This window comes from Pistacia vera, unplaced genomic scaffold (assembly GCF_008641045.1).
Source record: "Pistacia vera cultivar Batoury unplaced genomic scaffold, PisVer_v2 Contig344, whole genome shotgun sequence".
In the NCBI taxonomy this organism is placed as follows: domain Eukaryota; kingdom Viridiplantae; phylum Streptophyta; class Magnoliopsida; order Sapindales; family Anacardiaceae; genus Pistacia; species Pistacia vera.
This window is the reverse complement of record NW_022196162.1, coordinates 804,891-825,579: the sequence shown is the minus strand read 5'-3', so window position 1 is coordinate 825,579 and position 20,689 is coordinate 804,891. Positions and strand designations below refer to the sequence as shown.

The 20,689-nt window shown below is 35.9% G+C and overlaps 1 protein-coding gene across 1 annotated transcript; it reads left to right on the top strand.

Annotated features, from left to right (window-relative positions):
- The first annotated feature begins 518 nt into the window (after positions 1-518).
- Positions 519-20,279, top strand: LOC116138943 (calcium-transporting ATPase 12, plasma membrane-type-like). Its single transcript, XM_031424627.1, has 2 exons — positions 519-3,439; positions 19,896-20,279. The coding sequence occupies exons 1-2, from the start codon at positions 572-574 to the stop codon at positions 20,139-20,141; spliced, it is 3,114 nt and encodes a 1,037-aa protein (XP_031280487.1). The 5' UTR covers positions 519-571; the 3' UTR covers positions 20,142-20,279.
- Positions 20,280-20,689: the final 410 nt, after the last annotated feature.

The following is a 20,689-nucleotide window of genomic DNA, read 5'->3' as shown; positions in this document are numbered from 1 at the left end:
AGATGGTTAGAATGAATTGAGATAGTGTGGATAAGTACACGGTCTCATGTTCAATTCCCCATATGAGCATCCGCAATTTAAGTGAGGGATCGTGGTGGATATAAATTGCGGATGCTACATATATGATTTTTTTTTTTAAGTAAAAAGTATTGAAACACAAAACAATTAACAGTAGTTTAATTTAACAAACAAATTTTAGAAAAGATATTTATTTTGTAAAATATATGAAAAGATATACAAACTTTCTTCATTTTGTTCTTTGTACAATTAAATAATAGATATAAAATTCATTATATAATTTATTAAATGTATTTGTGGGATTTTTTTTGTAAAACTAAGAATTTAATTTGATATATTTGATGAATTTAAAAAACAATTTCACATATATGTATATATATATTTGACAATTTTTCAAAGTCAAGGACGGTCAACTGCCCTCCTTGACCCCCCTCCCTCCCTCCCTGCCTGCTTACATATAGTACTACAATTGTTACTTGAATTCATACCAAACTTCTTTCTCTCTGCCAACTTGGTTTGTTGATCATTATCATTCTTCATTTCCTCGTTATTCATGGATTTGAGGTCTCGAAAACCATCTGAAAAGAAGATGCTCAAGCTTAAACAAAAAGAAGATAGTACCGCTCCATCAAAACTCCATCAACGGAGGTGGCGAATGGCTTTCCGGGCGATATGTTTCACCAAGGTTCTTGCTTCTTTGTCCCGGAAGGTTCTTGAGAACAAGTCCTTGCTGCGCTCTGTTTCTTACCATGCCATTGATGTCCCTAATGAAAACCAGGGAAATAACAATGGCAGCAAGGCTTTTCCTGACGATGTTAAGAAGAAGCTTTCCGAGATGGTGAAAGACAAGATTCTTCATTCTCTTGAAGACTTCGGCGGAGTAAAACAGATTGCTACTTTGCTGGAAAGCCATCCGGAAACTGGTATCAGCGGCAAGGAAGCTGATCTTGCTGAAAGGAGGAATGGCTTTGGAGAAAACAGGTACAAGAAACCACCTCTGAAAGGATTTCTCAGCTTTGTTCTTGAAGCGTTTAAAGATACAACTATTATTATACTTCTGGTTTGTGCTGTACTCTCTCTGGTGTTCGGCATTAAAGAAGATGGCTGGAAAGAAGGGTGGTACGATAGAGGTAGCATTATCATTGCTGTGATTTTGGTTGTCTCTGTCTCTACAGGGAGCAATTTTAAACAGAGTAGACAGTTTGAGGCTCTCTCGGATGAAAGTAACGAAATTCAAGTGGAGGTGGTGAGGGACGGGAGGCGCCACCGTATATCGATCTTCGATATAGTTGTTGGAGATGTTGTGCCTTTGAAGATTGGTAATCAAATTCCGGCTGATGGGTTGTTCCTGGAAGGCCAATCCTTGAAAGTGGATGAGTCAAGCATGACTGGAGAAAGTGACCATGTTGAGGTCAATGAAAAGAATCCATTCTTGCTCTCTGGTACTAAAGTCACTGATGGATTTGGTTTTATGCTCGTTACTTCTGTGGGCATGAGCACAGCCTGGGGTCAATTGATGAGCACTATAAGGCATGAAGTGAATGAGACGACTCCATTGCAATCTCGTCTCAACGTGCTGACTTCTTACATTGGGAGGATCGGATTGACGGTGGCAATACTAGTACTCGCTGTCATGCTAATTCGTTATTTTACTGGAAGTACCAGAGACGAGAAAGGAAACAAAGAGTTTCAGGGGAGCAAGACTAAGTTCGATGATGTGATGAAGTCGGTGATTCGTATAATTGCAGCCGCAGTCACAATTTTAGTTGTGGCGATTCCTGAAGGTTTGCCTCTGGCTGTTACTCTTACTCTGGCTTTTTCTATGAAGCGAATGATGAAGGATCATGCAATGGTTCGGAAGCTCTCAGCTTGTGAGACGATGGGGTCAGCCACAAAAATATGTACAGATAAAACTGGTACTCTTACTGTAAACCAGATGAAAGTTACGGAATTCTGGCTTGGAAAAGAGAAAGTATATGTTGCTTCCTCAGAAGGTGGTGCTTCCCCAGAAGACGTTGTTCCCTCGGAAGAAGTAAAAGGCAATTTCCGTAATTTGCTGCAAGAAGCAATCGGTTTAAACACGACCGGTAGCGTATATAAACCGGCTGCTCCAGCTGCACCTGAGATTAGTGGTAATCCGACTGAGAAAGCAATTCTTTCTTGGGCTGTCAATGATTGGGAAATGGATGTTAATGAACCCAAGCATAGTTGTCAAAAGATCCAAATAGAGTCCTTCAATTCAGAGAAAAAGAGAAGTGGACTTTCGGTGAAGAGGTACAACGAAGAGGGTGAAGGTGTTCACATGCACTGGATGGGAGCTGCAGAGATAATATTTGCCATGTGCTCCCATTATTATCTCAAAGATGGGAAAGAGGAAGCCATGGATGACGAAAAAAGAAACCAAATTTCGAAAATTATTGAGGGAATGGCAGGCAAGAGCTTGAGATGCATTGCCATGGCACACAAAAAAGTTGAAGAAACGGAGAAAATTCAATCGAATCTTGAAGAAACCGGACTGATCTTATTGGGGATTTTCGGCTTGAAGGATCCGTGTCGCCCAGGTGTAAGCGAAGCTGTAAAATCTTGTACAAGTGCAGGGGTGAAAATCAAGATGGTAACTGGAGACAACCTGCACACAGCAAGAGCTATAGCTATTGAATGCGGAATCCTCGAACCGGATTTCGATGATGAAGCTATAGTCGAAGGTGTGAAGTTCAGAAATTACTCCCCTCAAGAAAGAGATGATAAGATTGAAACCATTCGAGTAATGGCTAGATCTTCCCCGTTTGACAAGCTTTTGATGGTTCAAACATTGAAGAAAAAGGGCCAAGTTGTAGCAGTAACTGGTGACGGCACAAACGATGCCCCTGCTTTAAAGGAAGCAGACATTGGACTATCCATGGGAATTCAAGGGACAGAAATAGCAAAGGAGAGCTCAGATATTATAATCATGGATGACAATTTCACCACTGTGGTTACAGTTCTGAAGTGGGGAAGATGCGTCTTCAACAACATTCAAAAGTTCCTTCAATTTCAGCTCACTGTGAATGTTGCAGCTCTTGTCATCAATTTTGTCGCCGCTGTTTCCTCAGGTAAAGTTCCACTATCTGCCGTTCAGTTGCTATGGGTAAACCTGATAATGGATTCCTTGGGAGCATTAGCATTGGCCACAGAGCCGCCCACAAATGATCTCATGAAAAAAACCCCTGTCGGTCGATCAAAGCCTCTTATAACCAGAGTCATGTGGAGGAACCTCATTTCTCAAACCCTTTATCAAGTAGCTGTCTTACTGATTCTACAGTTCAGAGGAAAAGAAATCTTTAAAACAAACGAGAGAGTCAACAATACCATGATTTTCAATACTTTTGTCCTCTGTCAGGTCTTCAATGAGTTTAATTCTCGGAACCTGGAGAAGAAGAACATATTTAGGGGTAATCATCTACAAACTATGAAATACCTACAACCCCCTAGTGAGTAGTGTCTAGCTGTCCCCATACATCTGAGTGAACATACAAGTGGTGAGCTGAGTAATGTTTACCAAATTCAAATTTCACCTCACATTTTGCCAAAAACAGTGTTCACAGAAGTTTAAATTTCAGTTTTTTCCCCTCTTAACAATTTTGTTTACTCAACTACTAACCCTCTTTCACTAACATGTGCCAACCTTTGATGCCACAATAAGGTTTTCTCATGTGTTACTAGAGACCTACAGCAACTATGCCATAATCTGTCCTAACCTTTAACACATAGAGACCATTTTTCTTTTCACCTTTCATCCATTAAATGACCCTTTCATTACACTAAGACTTCCATTTGAAGCCTTGTAACTCAGTCCTATTGAGTCTAGGGTGCTAGTGATATTAGATTCCTCTTGAGGTCAGGAATGTATCTTACATTGGTGAGGGTTTTGTTAGGCCATTGTGAAGGCTTAGCTTAACAGTACTATGCCCTTAATGCCACTACTGCATTATTTCCCATCACAACTTTTCCACCATCTACAGTTTGAAAGATTAAATCACTCCCTATTTGGTGTCATGTGGTAGTGTACATCCTTGTCTAATCCATTCCTCACATTTCTACCTTAGAGATGACTAATACCTCACACTTTCATAACCTTAGACACAACACAGCACTGCCTTCCCTCTTCCTCTTTCCATACTTCTTCTTATTTTCCTCTCAGGACAATCTCTCCTAAGATGGCCTTCTTTGTGACAGAAGAAGCACTTCCATTTCCCAGTTTTGGACTTAATCTATTCCTATTGTGTCCCCCCTTTTTCCAGTTTCTCTTCTCTGATCTACCTTACTCTGAGACTTCCCCATCACTGCCTAATGTCATTCTGTTCTCTCTTCCTTAGCTGTAATGGCTTTCTACAACCTTTTCTAATTTAGGGTTGCCTACCATATTTTAATGTTTCTACAAAATTGGAGTAAGTTTTGGTGGGAATTTAGAAGATTACAGCCTGGTCTTCATTACCAACCTCTACTGATATGCTTTTTAAATCCTGTATAATTTTAAAAATCATCCTTATTTCTTTTAAAGATTTCTGCTCCCCATTTTAAACCCAAACAGTCTTTGTTTTAATACAGTCTATTAGGGATCTTTAGATTGATACAAGAGTCTAACTGTTCCAGATCTAGCATCAGTTTTCTCTTCTTCACTTCTCGAAGGACTTTGTCACCTAGTCCTAAGATCAAGGAGCTCTTACTTTGTTGAGAACATCCTGCTTCTCAACTTCAGTCATGGTGTGGCAACTCAGATTCCTTTTCACGCTAAGGCTAGTCCTTCTTTAATCAGCACAGCTTCCATTTTCATTTTCCAGAGTCCAAAATCATTGTCCCCTGTAAACTTTTCGAGTTCAAATTTAGTGGACATGTTTTTTGGAATAAGATTTGCAACGACAGAAAATAATTTTTCAATAACCCTAATTAGGATTCGAACTAGGCTCTGATACCATTTGTAGTGACTAATTAGAGTTATCAACTAAGCGATCAAATCAATCAATGAGCTAACACAACTTCAATCAACATGCAATCAATTCAGAGATTAGTAAGCATAAAGAACATAATAGAAATTGACACAGGGGATTTATAGTGGTTCGGCTAAGGTAGCTCATCCATCTTCAAGGCACACTATAGGGTATTTCATTAATCAAGAGAACCAAGATTACAGAGAGTATACAACCAGAGAAATACAGAAAGAACACCCCATTAAGCGCTCTCACTGCTCTTTTTCTCTGTACATATTGGTTGATTTTACACATAGGACTCCTTGATCATCCTCAGTTGTCCAGTATGATCTGCAATCCATTGGAGAAGATGGGCACTGAACTTTTGTCATGAGCAAAGAACTAGGGTGAAATGGGACCAGAGAGAAGAGAGATAGTGTGAATTTGTTGCAACAGAATGGGTTTCGAGTGCCAATAGGCACTTAAGTTTGATAGCCAAAACGACGCCTCTTCAGTTAATTGTGAATCTGCTTTCTTTGACTAATGTTGACTCCACCTGGCAATTTCAAGCCACACATCATCACCGAGATTATATTAACATATTTATATGATAGATGCAAAAAATGTGAAATAAAAAAAATTGACACCAATAATAAATTAAATAGATGAATCAACAATAGTCATGCAACGGTGGACAGTACAGTACATTACAGTACATACAATACAATATTATTCTATAATAAGTCACAAATGGACCATAATATCAACGTACTTACATTACAATCCTTATTCATTCATCTTGACGATTACAAACATGAATCAGAATCGAAAGTTATTTAACTTGTCGTAGTGTCAATAGAGTCACATATTACTTTGCTTGGGAGAAAAATCCCTTCCAAAGATTCTTGATTTCCAAGATTGGAATCATCAATTGTGGGACACATGAGCATACTTTATTATGCTTAATTTCTTTTGAATTTCAAAAAATTATCAATTAAGCCTGAAAATTGAGCCTAGTAAAAGCATCGGACTATCTATTTTGAAAAGATTTTGTAGACACTGTTGCTGAATTGCGAGCGTTAACACTATAAATTATGAGCTAGATACATAGATTTTCTATTTACTAACCATTTCTATTATTTGTAAGATAGACGAAAAAATAGAAAGAGATGATATCAATCCATCAAATTGTGTGATAACGTGATATTCTTTAATATTATAGTACTCTTAATCCCAATGTTTTAGGATCCATTTTAACTTATTTTGTGTGTTCTAAAGCAAATTTTAAGATTATATATGAAGAAAACTTATGATAATATTAGTAAACTATGTGCATAACTAAAAAAAATTACAATTTTAATGCATTAAAAAACAAAAACTTTCTTTATCCCTATTACGACCCATGTTAAATCTTTTCTAAATGTATTTTTTACTACTATTGTAATTAATTATGCTTTTTTCTTGAGGAAACTTATACTGTTCTACACTACATTTGAACTTGATACATAAAAAGTAAATTATTAATTTATAATTTTAGAAAACTGATATGCTAGGCCGCAAGGAAACTTCATGATCTACGTCTATCATTAAATGACATACTTTGAAAGTAAATGGTGAATCGATGATAAATTTTGTAATTTGAGTCAATTTTTTAAATTGAATTTATTTTTATCGAATGAAGTATTAGACTTGATGTCTTTTGGATTTTTTTTTTTTTTAAGAAAAGTAGTTCAGGCATATTTCAAATATTTTTTCATATTCCAAAATATTATCAAATAAATATTTATATTTATAATTTTTTTTAAAAAATATATTTATATTAGGCTTTCCGATAAATTTCTACTGTATTGAATTTTGAATATTGAATCTTTGATATTGTGAGGATAAACATTATGAATGATCTGTATATTTTCCTTTCACTTACAATTGTAATAAACTTATAATAAATATATATTGGGTATAGTTATACAAAAATGAGTATTATTTATAATGCTCTTTATAATTATATATTTTTGATTGCATTTGACGATATAAAATATATTTATAATTTTAACAAGTGTAAAACAAAACCCCAAAATTTATTAATGAACAAGTTATTAAGCCAATACAAAACAATACCTCTAAATTAAACTACAATAATTTCTATTAATTAAGTATTCAAAGATTATCTAGCTTTTATAGTAATATTATAATTTTTTGGGGCTTACTTTGGATCATATAATGTTTTATTATACGAGAATTTATATTAACGGAAAGAAGATCACTTTGAATATTTTAAGAATGTTTAGAAATTTGTTTGGTTAGTTCAAATAAATTGGTGAATATATGTTTGTTTGCGAGGATAAATGGTGGGATGTTATATAATTACAAAATTGCCCTCTTTTAAATATTAATATAATAGTATTTTTTATTATTATTTTTTGAATCATTTCTTTTAACCCTCACATTTGAAATTTTGCAAAAACACCACAACTATATAAAACTTTAATTTTAGCAAAATCACCCCCCACCCCCCCAAGCCATTACCGAACCAACCAACTACCATGTCGTAGTACGGAATGACGCACGATTGGCCGTATATGGCCAGTCGTGCGCGGCAAGCAGATGGCCATGGATCACAAATCCATGGGAAAAACACCAGATCTATGGCATTTCACGTCCATAGATTTGCTGTGAAAATGCCAGATCTTTGGCTATGAACCGGCATAGAAAGCCTGATCTACTGTTTCCACCATGATCTATGATCCATGCTAAAAAGGCTTTACTGCGCACATTGGATTAGATCCTACTGTTGTGCACCATTACGGCGATTGACCCGACAAGGTAGTGTGAGTCACGACCAGCATGGCTGGGGTATTGTTAACTTTTAAATTTTTTTGTGTGGGGTGTTTTAGCTAATTTCTCAAATGTAGGGGGGTGTAATTGTTATTTGGTAGATATTTAAGGACAATTGTGTCGAAATGGTTTTTATAGGGAAATGGGTAGAAAAATCAATTCCCCGGTAATTTTTAATACACCCTAGCAAGGTAATAAAATTACCCCTTATATACCAACAGTAAACCTATTTGCAATAAAAGATTACGTAATATTTTATTACTTGCAAACCAAACCGAATCTTGCAAAATAAATGAAGATTACCCTCGTTCTTATATACCGATCCAAACGGGTCCTTGTTGTAATTTCATTTTTATGTTTCGACCCTAAAATATGCATCAAATACAGATTTTTGATATTTATTTTTTTTTTTTTTTTTTCTAACTTCATATTTTGATATGATCTATATGGGGTAGTCTAGATGGTTGAATGAATTGGATAGTGTGGATAAGTACACGGTCTCATGTTCAATTCCCATATGAGCATCCGCAATTTAAGTGAGGGACGTGGGTATATAATTGCGATGCTAATATATGATTTTTTTTTTTTTAAGTAAAAGTATGTGAACACAACAATTAACAGTAGTTTAATTTAACAAACAAATTTTAGAAAAGTATTTATTTTGTAAAATATATGAAAGATATACAAACTTTCTTCATTGTTTTTGTACAATTAATAATAGATATAAATTCTTATATATTTATTAATGTATTTGTGGATTTTTTTTGTAAACTAAGAATTTAATTTGATATATTTGATGAATTTAAAAAAAATTTAACATATATATATATTTGACATTTTTCAAAGTCAAGGACGGTCAACTGCCTCCCTTGACCCCCTCCCTCCCTCCCCTGCTTACTATATACTACAATTTCTTGAATTATACCAAACTTTCTTCTCTCGCCAACTTGGTTTGTTGATCATATTCATTCTTCATTTCTCGTTATTCATGGATTTGAGGTCTCGAAAACCATCTGAAAAGAAGATGCTCAACTTAAACAAAAGAGATAGTACCGCTCCATCAAACTCCATCAACGGAGGTGGCGAATGGCTTTCCGGGCGATATGTTTCACCAAGGTTCTGCTTCTTTGTCCCGGAAGGTTCTTGAAACAATCCTTGCTGCGCTCTGTTTCTTACCATGCCATTGAGTGTCCCTAATGAAAACCAGGGAAATACAATGGCAGCGAGGCTTTTCCTGACGATGTTAAGAAAGCTTTCCGAGATGGTGAAAGACAAGATTCTTCATTCTCTTGAAGACTTCGGAGGAGTAAAACAGATTGCTACTTTGCTGGAAAGCCATCCGGAAACTGGTATCAGCTGATGACGAGTTCCAGACATACTGATCGACGATTCGGTAGAAGATCGAGTTTAGGATTTTGACATTCCATGAATCTGTGCTCGATCAGGATATCTCAATGGAGGGACTTTACCTGCATGGTACGTATGATCTGAAATGGGTTCGATGAAGTATTTCTTCATCGTGGTTTAGGGACTATGGCACATTGCTAGATGTTTACCATAGTCGTTGGGCCTCTGGACATGTTTTCGGATTCATCCAGAACCGGCTCACGGCTAATCCACGGTGGACCTACATGGTCATACCAATAGCCTCGAGAAGTTAGAGAAGGATGAGAGAGAGAAATGATTATCTGAAGAGGGCTAGCACCTTCCGAGAGTAATAACATGATTTCTATAGTAATAGTTACATAGAAAATTATTTGTGACATTTTAAGGGTTAAAATGGTCAAGCAATAATTAATTATATTTAATTATTATATCTTAAAGTGTTAAGATTAATGAGATGAACAAAAATAACCTTTTAATAGTTAAAGGGTAAAAAAGGTAAATTTATGGGTTGTTAATGTAAACTAGTTTAGTTTACATGGGCCTTTGAATAATGTTGATCATTCAAAGGGTAGAATAATAAATTCGTGGGGTCCCTTTTTAAAATAAGATTTTATTGGGTTTGGAAGTGAAAAATAAATAATTACAAAATTGCCCAAGTATATATAAATACAAAAGGTTGCATTTTAGTTCATTCTCCACTTATTCACTCAAAAACAAACTAAAACTCTCTCTCAAACCCACGGCCACTCCCTAATCTGTCAAGGTGGTGTTTAAGTGTGGAGGTTTCATCCTTTTGAGGCTAATCTTCATCAATCCAAAGCAAAGGAGTAGGTATAATCTCTTTTCAAGCTTTGCATGAAAAACGTTTTTTTTTGAATCCATCTTTTTCATGCTTTCTTCTCCATTTCCACCTCTCTTCATGCATGCATGTTGGTCTTTCACGAGTAAGCTCAGTTTTGTCATGGCAAGCAACCAACATGTCATCCACATAAAGCAACAAGTAAGTATGAGTCAAATCAGAATTTCTTTTAAAATAAAAATAGCTATCAAACTGACATCTAGTAAAGCCAATTTCAATCATAAAAGAATCAAATTTCTTGTACCACTATCATGGTGATTGTTTTAGGCCATAAAGTGATTTTCTTAAAAGACAAACTTTATCTGCTGGTCCTGAATATCCCTCTGGCTGCTCCATCAGAATATTCTCTTCCAAGTCACCATGTAAAAAAGCTGTTTTTACATCTAGTTGCTCCAGTTCCAGATTAAACTGTACAACTAAAGAAATCAGAATTCTGATTGATGCATGCTTTACAACTGGGGAGAATATTTCATTATAGTCTATGCCTTCCACTTGAGTGAATCCCTTTGCAACTAGTCTAGCCTTGTACCTAGGTGATTCTTTTGAAGTTAGACCAGATTTCCTTTTGAAGATCCACTTGCACTTGCCACCCTGCAGTTTTTTGGTTTATCAACTAGGTCCAGGTATTGTTTTTCATTAATGAGCTGAATTCATCCTCGATTGCCCTTTTCCATTCTGATTTTTCAGGTCCTAATATAGCTTCTTGAAATGTTCTAGGCTCATCATTCAACTGTTCTTCTACCGAAAGTGCATAAGCTACCAGGTCTGCATATCTTAGTCTGTTGGGAGGATTAATGACTCTTCTGGTTCTATTCTTAGCTAGTTGATAGTTTATCAAGTCTGGCTTCTGTTCTCTTTGTTCTTCTTGCTCATCCAATTCATCTATATTAGGATTTTCAGGATTCTCCTCTGTCTCATCAGCTCCACCTTGATGATTGGGAACTACATCCTGAATTTCCAATTCTAGAAGATCTGATCCTGAGTCATTATCAATTGATTTTCCAGGTTCACATTCTAGTCTAGGAAGGACATCTTCCCCAAAAACCATATCCCTACTGATTATACACTTCTTGGTTTCTAGATTCCAGAACTTATAACCTTTTACTCCCTCTAGATATCCAAGAAACACGCAGTTTATAGCTCTAGGTTTCAGCTTATCATCCTTTACATGAACATAAGATAGGCACCCGAAAACTCTTAAGTTGTCCAGCTTTATGGGGTATCCACTCCATTTTTCTAAGGGCACCTTGAAACCTGTGGTAGATGAGGGGGTTCTATTAATCAAATACACCACAGTATGTGCAGCTTTTGCGCAGAATTTTACAGGTAGGTTAGAGTTTGATAGGATGCTCCTAACTTTGTCTAAGATTGTCCTATTCATTCTTTCACAGAGGCCATTCTGTTGTGGGGTATTTCTAACAGTTTTGTGCCTAACAATTCCATGGTTTTTGTAGAAACTATTGAATTCATCATTCACAAACTCAAGACCATTATCAGTCCTAAGCCTTTTAAGTTTCTTCCTAGATTGAGTTTCAACCAATGTTTTCCATTCTTTAAACCTAAGAAATGCCTCATCCTTAGTCTTCAAGAAGTATATCCAGACATGCCTAGAGTAATCATCTACAAAGCTAATGAAATACCTACAAACCCCTAGTGAGTAGTGTCTAGCTAGTCCCCATACATCTGAGTGAACATACTCAAGTGGTGAGCCTGAGTAATGTTTACCAGATTCAAATTTCACCCTTCACATTTTGCCAAAAATACAGTGTTCACAGAAGGTTAAATTTTCAGTTTTGTCCCCTCTTAACAAATTTTGTTTACTCAACTTATCTAACCCTCTTTCACTAACATGTGCCAACCTTTGATGCCACAATAAGGTTTTCTCCTGTGTTACTAGAGACTCTACAGCAACCATGCCATAATCTGTCCTAACCTTTAACACATAGAGACCATTTTTCTTTTCACCTTTCATCACTATTAATGACCCTTTCATTACACTAAGACTTCCATTTGAAGCCTTGTAACTCAGTCCTATTGATCTAGGGTGCTTAGTGATATTAGATTCCTCTTGAGGTCAGGAATGTATCTTACATTGGTGAGGGTTTTAGTTAGGCCATTGTGAAGGCTTAGCTTAACAGTACCTATGCCCTTAATGCCACATACTGCATTATTTCCCATCACAACGTTTCCACCATCTACAGTTTGGAAAGAGCTAAATCACTCCCTATTTGGTGTCATGTGGTAGGTACATCCTGTGTCTACGATCCATTCCTCACCATTTCTAACTTCAGAGATGACTAATACCTCTGAACTTTCATAACCTTTAGACACAACATCAGCACTGCCTTCCCCTTCCTCCGTTCCATACTTCTTCTTATGTTTCCTCTCAGGACAATCTCTCCTAAGATGGCCTTCTTTGTGACAGAAGAAGCACTTCCATTTCCCAGTTTTGGACTTAGATCTATTCCTATTGTGTCCCCCCTATTTCCAGTTTCTCTTCTCTGATCTACCATTTACTATGAGACCTTCCCCATCACTGCCTAATGTCATTCTGTTCTCTCTATCCTTAGCTGTAATGGCTTTTACAACCTTTTCTAATTTTAGGGTCTGCCTACCATATTTTAATGTTTCTACAAAATTGGAGTAACGTTTTGGTAGGGAATTTAGAAGAATTACAGCCTGGTCTTCATTACCAACCTCTACTGATATGCTTTTTAAATCCTGTATAAGTTTTAGAAAATCATCCTTATTGTCTTTTAAAGATTTCTGCTCATCCATTTTAAACCCAAACAGTCTTTGTTTTATACAGTCTATTAGGGACATCTTTAGATTGATACAGAGAGTCTAACATGTTCCAGATCTTAGCATCAGTTTTCTCATTCTTCACATCTCGAAGGACTTTGTCACCTAGTCCTAAGATCAAGGAGCTCTTAGCTTTGTTGAGAACATCCTGCTTCTCAACTTCAGTCATGGTGTCAGGCAACTCAGATTCCCTTTTCAATGCTAAGGCTAGTCCTTCTTTAATTAGCACAGCTTCCATTTTCATCTTCCAGAGTCCAAAATCATTGTCCCCTGTAAACTTTTTGAGTTCAAATTTAGTGGACATGTTTTTGGAATAAGATTTGCAACGACAGAAACTAAATTTTAAATAACCCTAATTAGGATTCGAACTAGGCTCTGGTACCAATTTGTAGTGACTAATTAGGGTTATCAACTAAGCTGATCAAATCAATCAATGAGCTAACACAACTTCAGATCAACATGCAATCAATTCAGAGATTAGTAAAGGATAAGAACATAATAGAAATTGACACAGGGGATTTATAGTGGTTCGGCTAAGGTAGCTTCATCCATTCTTCAAGGCACACTATAGGGTATTTCATTAATCAAGAAACCAAGATTACAGAGAGTATACAACCAGAAAAATACAAGAAAGAACACGCCCGATTAGCCCTCTCACTGCTCTTGTTTTCTCTAGTACATATTGGTCTGATTTATACACATTAGGACCGTTGATCATCCTCCAGTTGTCCAGTATGATCTGCAATCCGTTGGAGAAGATGGGCACTAGAATCTTTTGTCATAGCAAAAGAACTAGGGCTGAAATGGGACCAGAGAGAAAGAGAGATGACTGTGAATTTGTTGCAACAGAATGGGTTTCGAGTGCCAGATAAGGCACTTAAGTTTGTAAGCCAAAACGACGCCATCTTAGTTAATGTGAATCTGCTTTCTTTGACTAATTTTGATCCCACCGGGGCAATTTCAAGCCACATCATCATCCAGAGATTAATATATACATATATTATATGATAGATGCAAAAAATGTGAAATAAAAAATAAATTGACACCGATAATAAATTAAAATAGATGATAATACATAGCAATAGTCATGCAACGGTGGTACAGTAACGTACAGTACAGTACAGTACAATACAATATTCTATAATAAAGTCACAAATGGACCAATATATCAACGTACTTACATTACATCCTTATGTCTTCATCTTGACGATTACAAACATGAATCAGAATCAAGAGTTATTTAACTTGTCGTAGTGTCAATAGAGTCACATATTATTGCTTGGAGAGAAAAACCCTTCCAAAGTTCTTGATTTCCAAGATTGGAATCATCAATTGTGGACACATGAGCATACTTTATTATGCTTTTTCTTTTGAATTTCAAAAATTAATCAATTAGCCTGAAAATTGAGCCTAATAAAGCATCGGACTACTATTTTGAAAAGATTTTGTAGACACTGTTCTGAATTGCGAGCGTTAACACTATAAATTATGAGCTAGATATCATAGATTTTCTATTTACTAACCATTATTCTATATTGTAAAGATAACGAAAAAAATAGAAAAGATGATACAATCCATCAAATTGGTTTGGATAACGTGATATTCTTATAATTATAGTACTCTTGATCCCAAGTTTTAGGATTCCATTTTAACTTATTTGTGTGTTCTAAAGCAATTTTAAGATTATATATGAAGAAAAACTTATGATAATATTAGTAAACTATGTGCATAACTAAAAAAATTACAATTTTAATGCATTAAAAAACAAAACTTTCTTTATCCCCTTATTAACGACCCTGTTAAAATCTTTTCTAAATGTATTGTTACTAGCTATTGTAATTAATTAGGCATTTTCTTTGAGGAAACATTATACATGTTCTACACACTACATTTGAACTTGATACATAAAAAGTAAATTATTTATTTATAAATTTTAGAAAACTGATATGCTAGGCCGCAAGGAAACTTCATGATCTACGTCTATCATTAATGACATACTTTGAAAGTATAATGGGTGAGATCGATGATAAATTTTGTAATTTGAGTCAATTTTTTAAATTGAATTTATTTTTATCGAATGAATTATTAGACGTGATGTCTTTTGGATTTTTTTTTTTTTTTAAGAAAGTAGTTCAGGCATATTTCAAATATTTTTTCATATTCCAAAATATTATCAAATAAATATTTATATTTAATTTTTTTTAAAAAATATATAAATTAGGCTTTCCGTAAATTTCTACTGTATTGAATTTTGAATATTGAATCTTTGATATTGTGAGGTAAACATTATGAATGATCTGTATATTTTCCTTTCACTTACAATTGTAAATAACTTATAATAAATATATTGGGTTAAGTTATCACAAAATGAGTATTTATTTATATGCTCTTTATAATTAATATATTTATGATGCATTTGACATATGAAATATATTATAATATTTTAACAAGTGTAAAACAAAACCCAAAGATTTATTAATGACAGTTATTAAGCCAATACAAATAACAATACCTCTAAATTAAACTACAATAAAATTTCTATTAATTAAGTATTCAAAGATTTATCTAGCTTTTATAGTAAAATATTATAATTTTTTGGGGCGTACTTTGGATCATATAATGTTTATTATACGAATTTTATATTAACGGAAAAAAGATCACTTTGAAGATTATTAAGAATGTTTAGAAATGTGTTTGGTTAGTTCAAATAAATTGTGAATATATGTTTGGTTGCGAGGATAAATGGTGGGTATGTTATATAGATTACAAAATTGCCCTCATTTTTAAATATTAATATAATAGTATTTTTTATTATTATTTTTTGAATCATTTCTTTTAACCCTCACATTTGAAATTTTGCAAAACACCACAACTATATAAAACTTTAATTTGTAGCAAATCACCCCCCCCCCCACCCCAAGCCATTACCGAAGCCAACCAACTACCACTGTCGGTAGTTCGGATGACGCACGATTGGCCGTATAGGCCAGTCTTGCGCCGCAGCCAAAATGGCCATGGATCACAATCCATGGTTGAAAAAACAGCCGCTATGGCTATTTCACTCCATAGATTTGGCTGTGAAAATGCCAGATCTTTGGCTATGAACCGCCATAGAAATGCCACTGACTGTTTCCAACCATGACTCTATACCATGGCTAGAAAAGGCTTAATGGCCACGATTGGTTAGTCCTCTATTGTTGCACCATTACGGCGATTGACACCGACAACGGGAGGTGGTGAGTCACACCAGCAATCTGGGGTATTTTGTTAACTTTTAAATTTTTTTGTGTCTGGGGTGTTTTAAGCAATTTCTCAAATGTAGGGGGGCTAGATAATTGTTATTTGGTAGATATTTAAGGACAATTGTGTCCGAAATGGTTTTAATTAAGGGTAAAATGGGTAGAAAAATCAAATTACCCCAGTAATATTTAATAACACTACTGCCTAGCAGTAATAAATTACCCCTTATATTCCAAACATAAACACTATTTGCAATAAAAATTACCGTAATATTTTATTACTTGCAAACCAAACACCGAAATCTTGCAAAATAAATGAAGATTACCCTCGTTACTTATATATACCCCGAATCCAAACGGGTCCTTGTTGTAATTTCACTTTTTGTTTCGACCCATTAAATATTGCATCAAATACAGATTTTTGATATTTATCTTTTTTTTTTTTTTTTTTTTTCTAACTTCAATATTTTGATATGATCTATATGTGGGTAGTCAGATGGTTAGAATGAATGAGATAGTGTGGATAGTACACGGTCTCATGTTCAATTCCCCATATGACACATCCGCAATTTAAGTGAGGGATCGGGGTGGATATAAATTGCGGATGCACATATATAGATTTTTTTTTTTTAAGTAAAAGTATGAAACCAAAACAATTAACAGTAGTTTATTTAACAACAAATTTTAGAAAAGATATTTATTTTGTAAATTATGAAAAGATATACAAACTTTCTTCATTTTGTTCTTTGTACAATTAAATAATAGATTAAAAAATTCATTATATAATTTATAAATGTTTTTGTGGGATTTTTTTTGTAAAACTAGAATTTAATTTATAATTTGATGAATTTAAAAACAATTTCACATATATGTATATATATTTGACAATTTTTCAAAGTCAAGGACGGTCACTGCCCTCCTTGACCCCCCTCCCTCCCTCCCTGCCTGCTTACATATAGTACTACAATTGTTACTTGATTTCATACCAAACTTCTTTCTCTCTGCCAACTTGGTTTGTTGATCATTATCATTCTTCATTTCCTCTCGTTATTCATGGATTTGAGGTCTCGAAAACCATCTGAAAAGAAGATGCTCAAGCTTAAACAAAAGAAGATAGTACCGCTCCATCAAAACTCCATCAACGGAGGTGGCGAATGGCTTTCCGGGCATATGTTTCACCAAGGTTCTTGCTTCTTTGTCCCGGAAGGTTCTTGAGAACAAGTCCTTGCTGCGCTCTGTTTCTTACCATGCCATTGATGTCCCTATGAAAACCAGGGAAATAACAATGGCACGAGGCTTTTCCTGACGATGTTAAGAAGAAGCTTTCCGAGATGGTGAAAGACAGATTCTTCATTCTCTTGAACTTCGGAGGAGTAAAACAGATTGCTACTTTGCTGGAAAGCCATCCGGAAACTGGTATCAGCGGCAAGGAAGCTGATCTTGCTCAAAGAAGAATGCCTTTGGAGAAACAGACAAGAACCCTCTGAAAGATTTCTCAGCTTTGTTCTGAAGCGTTTAAAGATACAACTATTATTAACTTCTTTTTGTGCTGTACTCTCTCTGGTGTTTCGGCATTAAAGAAGATGGCTGGAAAGAAGGGTGGTACGATGGTGGTAGCATTATCATTGCTGTGATTTTGGTTGTCTCTGTCTCTGCAGGGAGCAATTTTAAACAGAGTAGACAGTTTGAGCTCTCTCGGATGAAATGTAACGAAATTCAAGTGGAGGTGGTGAGGGACGGGAGGCGCCACCGTATATCGATCTTCGATATAGTTGTTGGAGATGTTGTGCCTTTGAAGATTGGTAATCAATTCGGGCTGATGGGTTGTTCCTGGAAGCCAATCCTTGAAATGGATGAGTCAAGCATGACTGGAGAAGTGACCAGGTTGAGGTCAATGAAAAAATCCATCTTGCTCTCTGGTACTAAAGTCATCGATGATTTGTTTTATGCTCGTTACTTCTTGTGGCATGAGCACAGCCTGGGTCAATTGATGAGCACTATAAGCATGAAGTGAATGAGACGACTCCATTGCATCTCGTCTCAACGTGCTGACTTCTTACATTGGAGATCGATTGACGGTGGCAATGTAGTCCTCGCTGCATGCTATTCGTTATTTTACTGGAAGTACCAGAGACAAGAAAGGAAACAGAGTTTCAGGGAGCAAGACTAAGTTCGATGATGTATGAATTCGGTGATTGTATAATTGCAGCCGCAGTCACAATTTTGGTTGTGGCGATTCCTGAAGTTTGCCTCTGGCTTTTACTCTTACTCGGGCTTTTTCTATGAAGCGAATGATGAAGGATCATGCAATGGTTCGGAAGCTCTCGCTGTGTGACGATGGGGTCAGCCACAATAATTTGTACAGATAAAACTGGTACTCTTACTGTAAACCAGATGAAGTTACGGATTCTGTTGGCTTGAAAAGAGAAAGTATATGTTGCTTCCTCAGAAGGTAGTGCTTCCCCAGAAGACACGGAAGAAGTAAAAGAATTTCTGTAATTTGCTGCAAGAAGCAATCGGTTTAAACACGACTGTAGCTTAATAAACCGTGCTCCACTGCACCTGAGATTATGGTAATCCGACTGAAAAGCATTCTTTCTTGGGCTGTCAATGATTGGGAAATGGATGTTAATGAACCCAAGCATAGTTTCAAAAGATCCAAATAGAGTCCTTCAATTCAGAGAAAAAGAGAATGGATTTCGTTGAAGAGGTACAACGAAGGGTGAGGGTGTTCACATGCACTGGATGGGCTGCAGAGATAATATTTGCATGTGCTCCCATTATTATCTCAAAGATGGGAAGGGAAGCCATGGATGATGAAAAAGAAACCAAATTGCAAAATATTTAGGGATGGCAGGCAAGAGCTTGAATGCATTGCCATGGCACACAAAAAAGTTGAAGAAACGGAGAAATTCAACGAATCTTGAAGAAACCGGACTGATCTTATTGGGGATTTTCGGCTTGAAGGATCCTGTCGCCCAGGTGTAAGCGAAGCTGTAAAATCTTGTACAAGTGCAGGGGTGAAAATCAAGATGGTAACTGGAGACACCTGCACACGGCAAGACTATAGCTATTGAATGCGGAATCCTCGAACCGGATTTCGATATGAGCTAATTCGAGTGTGTAAGTTCAGAATATACTCCCCTCAAGAAAGAGATGATAAGATTGATACCATTCGAGAATGGCTATCTTCCCGTTTGACAGCTTTTGATGTTCAAACATTGAAGAAAAAGGGCCAGTTGTAGCAGTAACTGTGACGCACAAACGATGCCCCTGCTTTAAAGGAAGCAGACATTGGACTTCCTAATTCAGGGACAGAAGTAGCAAAGGAGAGCTCAGATATTATAATCATGATGACAATTTCACCACTGTGGTTACAGTTCTGAAGTGGGGAAGATGCGTCTTCAACAACATTCAAAAGTTCCTTCAATTTCAGCTCACTGGAATGTTCAGCTCTTGTTATCAATTTTGTCGCCGCTGTTTCCTCAGTAAAGTTCCACTATCTGCCGTTCAGTTGCTATGGGTAACCTGATAATGGATTCCTTGGGACATTAGCATTGGCCACAGAGCCGCCCCACAATGATCTCATGAAAAACCCCCTGTCGGTCGATCAAAGCCTCTTATAACCAAGTCATGTGGAGGAACCTCATTTCTCAGGCCTTTATCAAGTAGCTGTCTTACTGATTCTACAGTTCAGAGGAAAAGAAATCTTTAAAACAACGAGAGAGTCACAATACATGATTTTCAATACTTTTGTCCTCTGTCAGGTCTTCAATGAGTTTAATTCTCGGAACCCTGGAGAAGAAGAACATATTTAGGGGAATATGGAGGAACAAATTGTTCCTGGCAATTATTGCAATTACCATAGTTCTTCAATTGATCATGGTTGAGCTACTGAAAAATTTTGCTAATACTGAGAGGCTGAATTGGGGGCAATGGGGTTTTTGCGTTGGGATTGCAGCTTTGTCATGGCCGATTGCTTTTATCTTCAAGTTGGTTCCAGTGAGAAGAGCTTCTAATCCTGGATCCAGAAGGGAGGATTCATTTCACCATTAATGAACATCGTTTAATATGCAGTATCATCCATATCAACTAATTCATGAAACTGATGTATATTATTGTGATGTGATCTTTTTTCTTAGCAATTTGTGTAGGTATTTTATGCGTGTAATGTTATTATTTGTAAATATTAATCGATTGATTTGGTAATGAATAGAAATTTGTTTGCTAAACAGGGGACTTCTGTTGCTTCTGCTTATTCAGTTTCATCGTGTTCATTTTACTATGCTTCCTGCTTTTCGACATCTCTTGTCAAGAAAAAGCACTAAATTGCAGTCTGCGACGGAAAGCAAAAAAAGAAAAAGGAAAAGAAAAGACTAAAAAATAATTAAAAAACAAAGTTCTAGCTAAAGAAAAGACTAAACAATAATAGAAAGGAATCACGCATTCCAAGGATACAACACTATATCAAAATAAATCATACTATATCTCAAGTTTGTATATTGATTCTGATGTGATATTTTTTCTTCGCAATTTGTGTAGGTATTTTATGTGTGTAATGTTATTATTTGATCGAAAATGATAGAACCACCAAAGGTTGTGCA

What these genes read in the sequence shown, in the direction of transcription:
- LOC116138943 (XM_031424627.1), top strand. Translation starts at nt 572, where the DNA reads ATGGATTTGAGGTCTCGAAAACCATCTGAAAAGAAGATGCTCAAGCTT. An exon ending in GGAACCTGGAGAAGAAGAAC is followed by an intron (nt 3,440 to 19,895) that starts ATATTTAGGGGT and finishes GAGAAGAAGAAC; the next exon opens with ATATTTAGGGGAATATGGAG.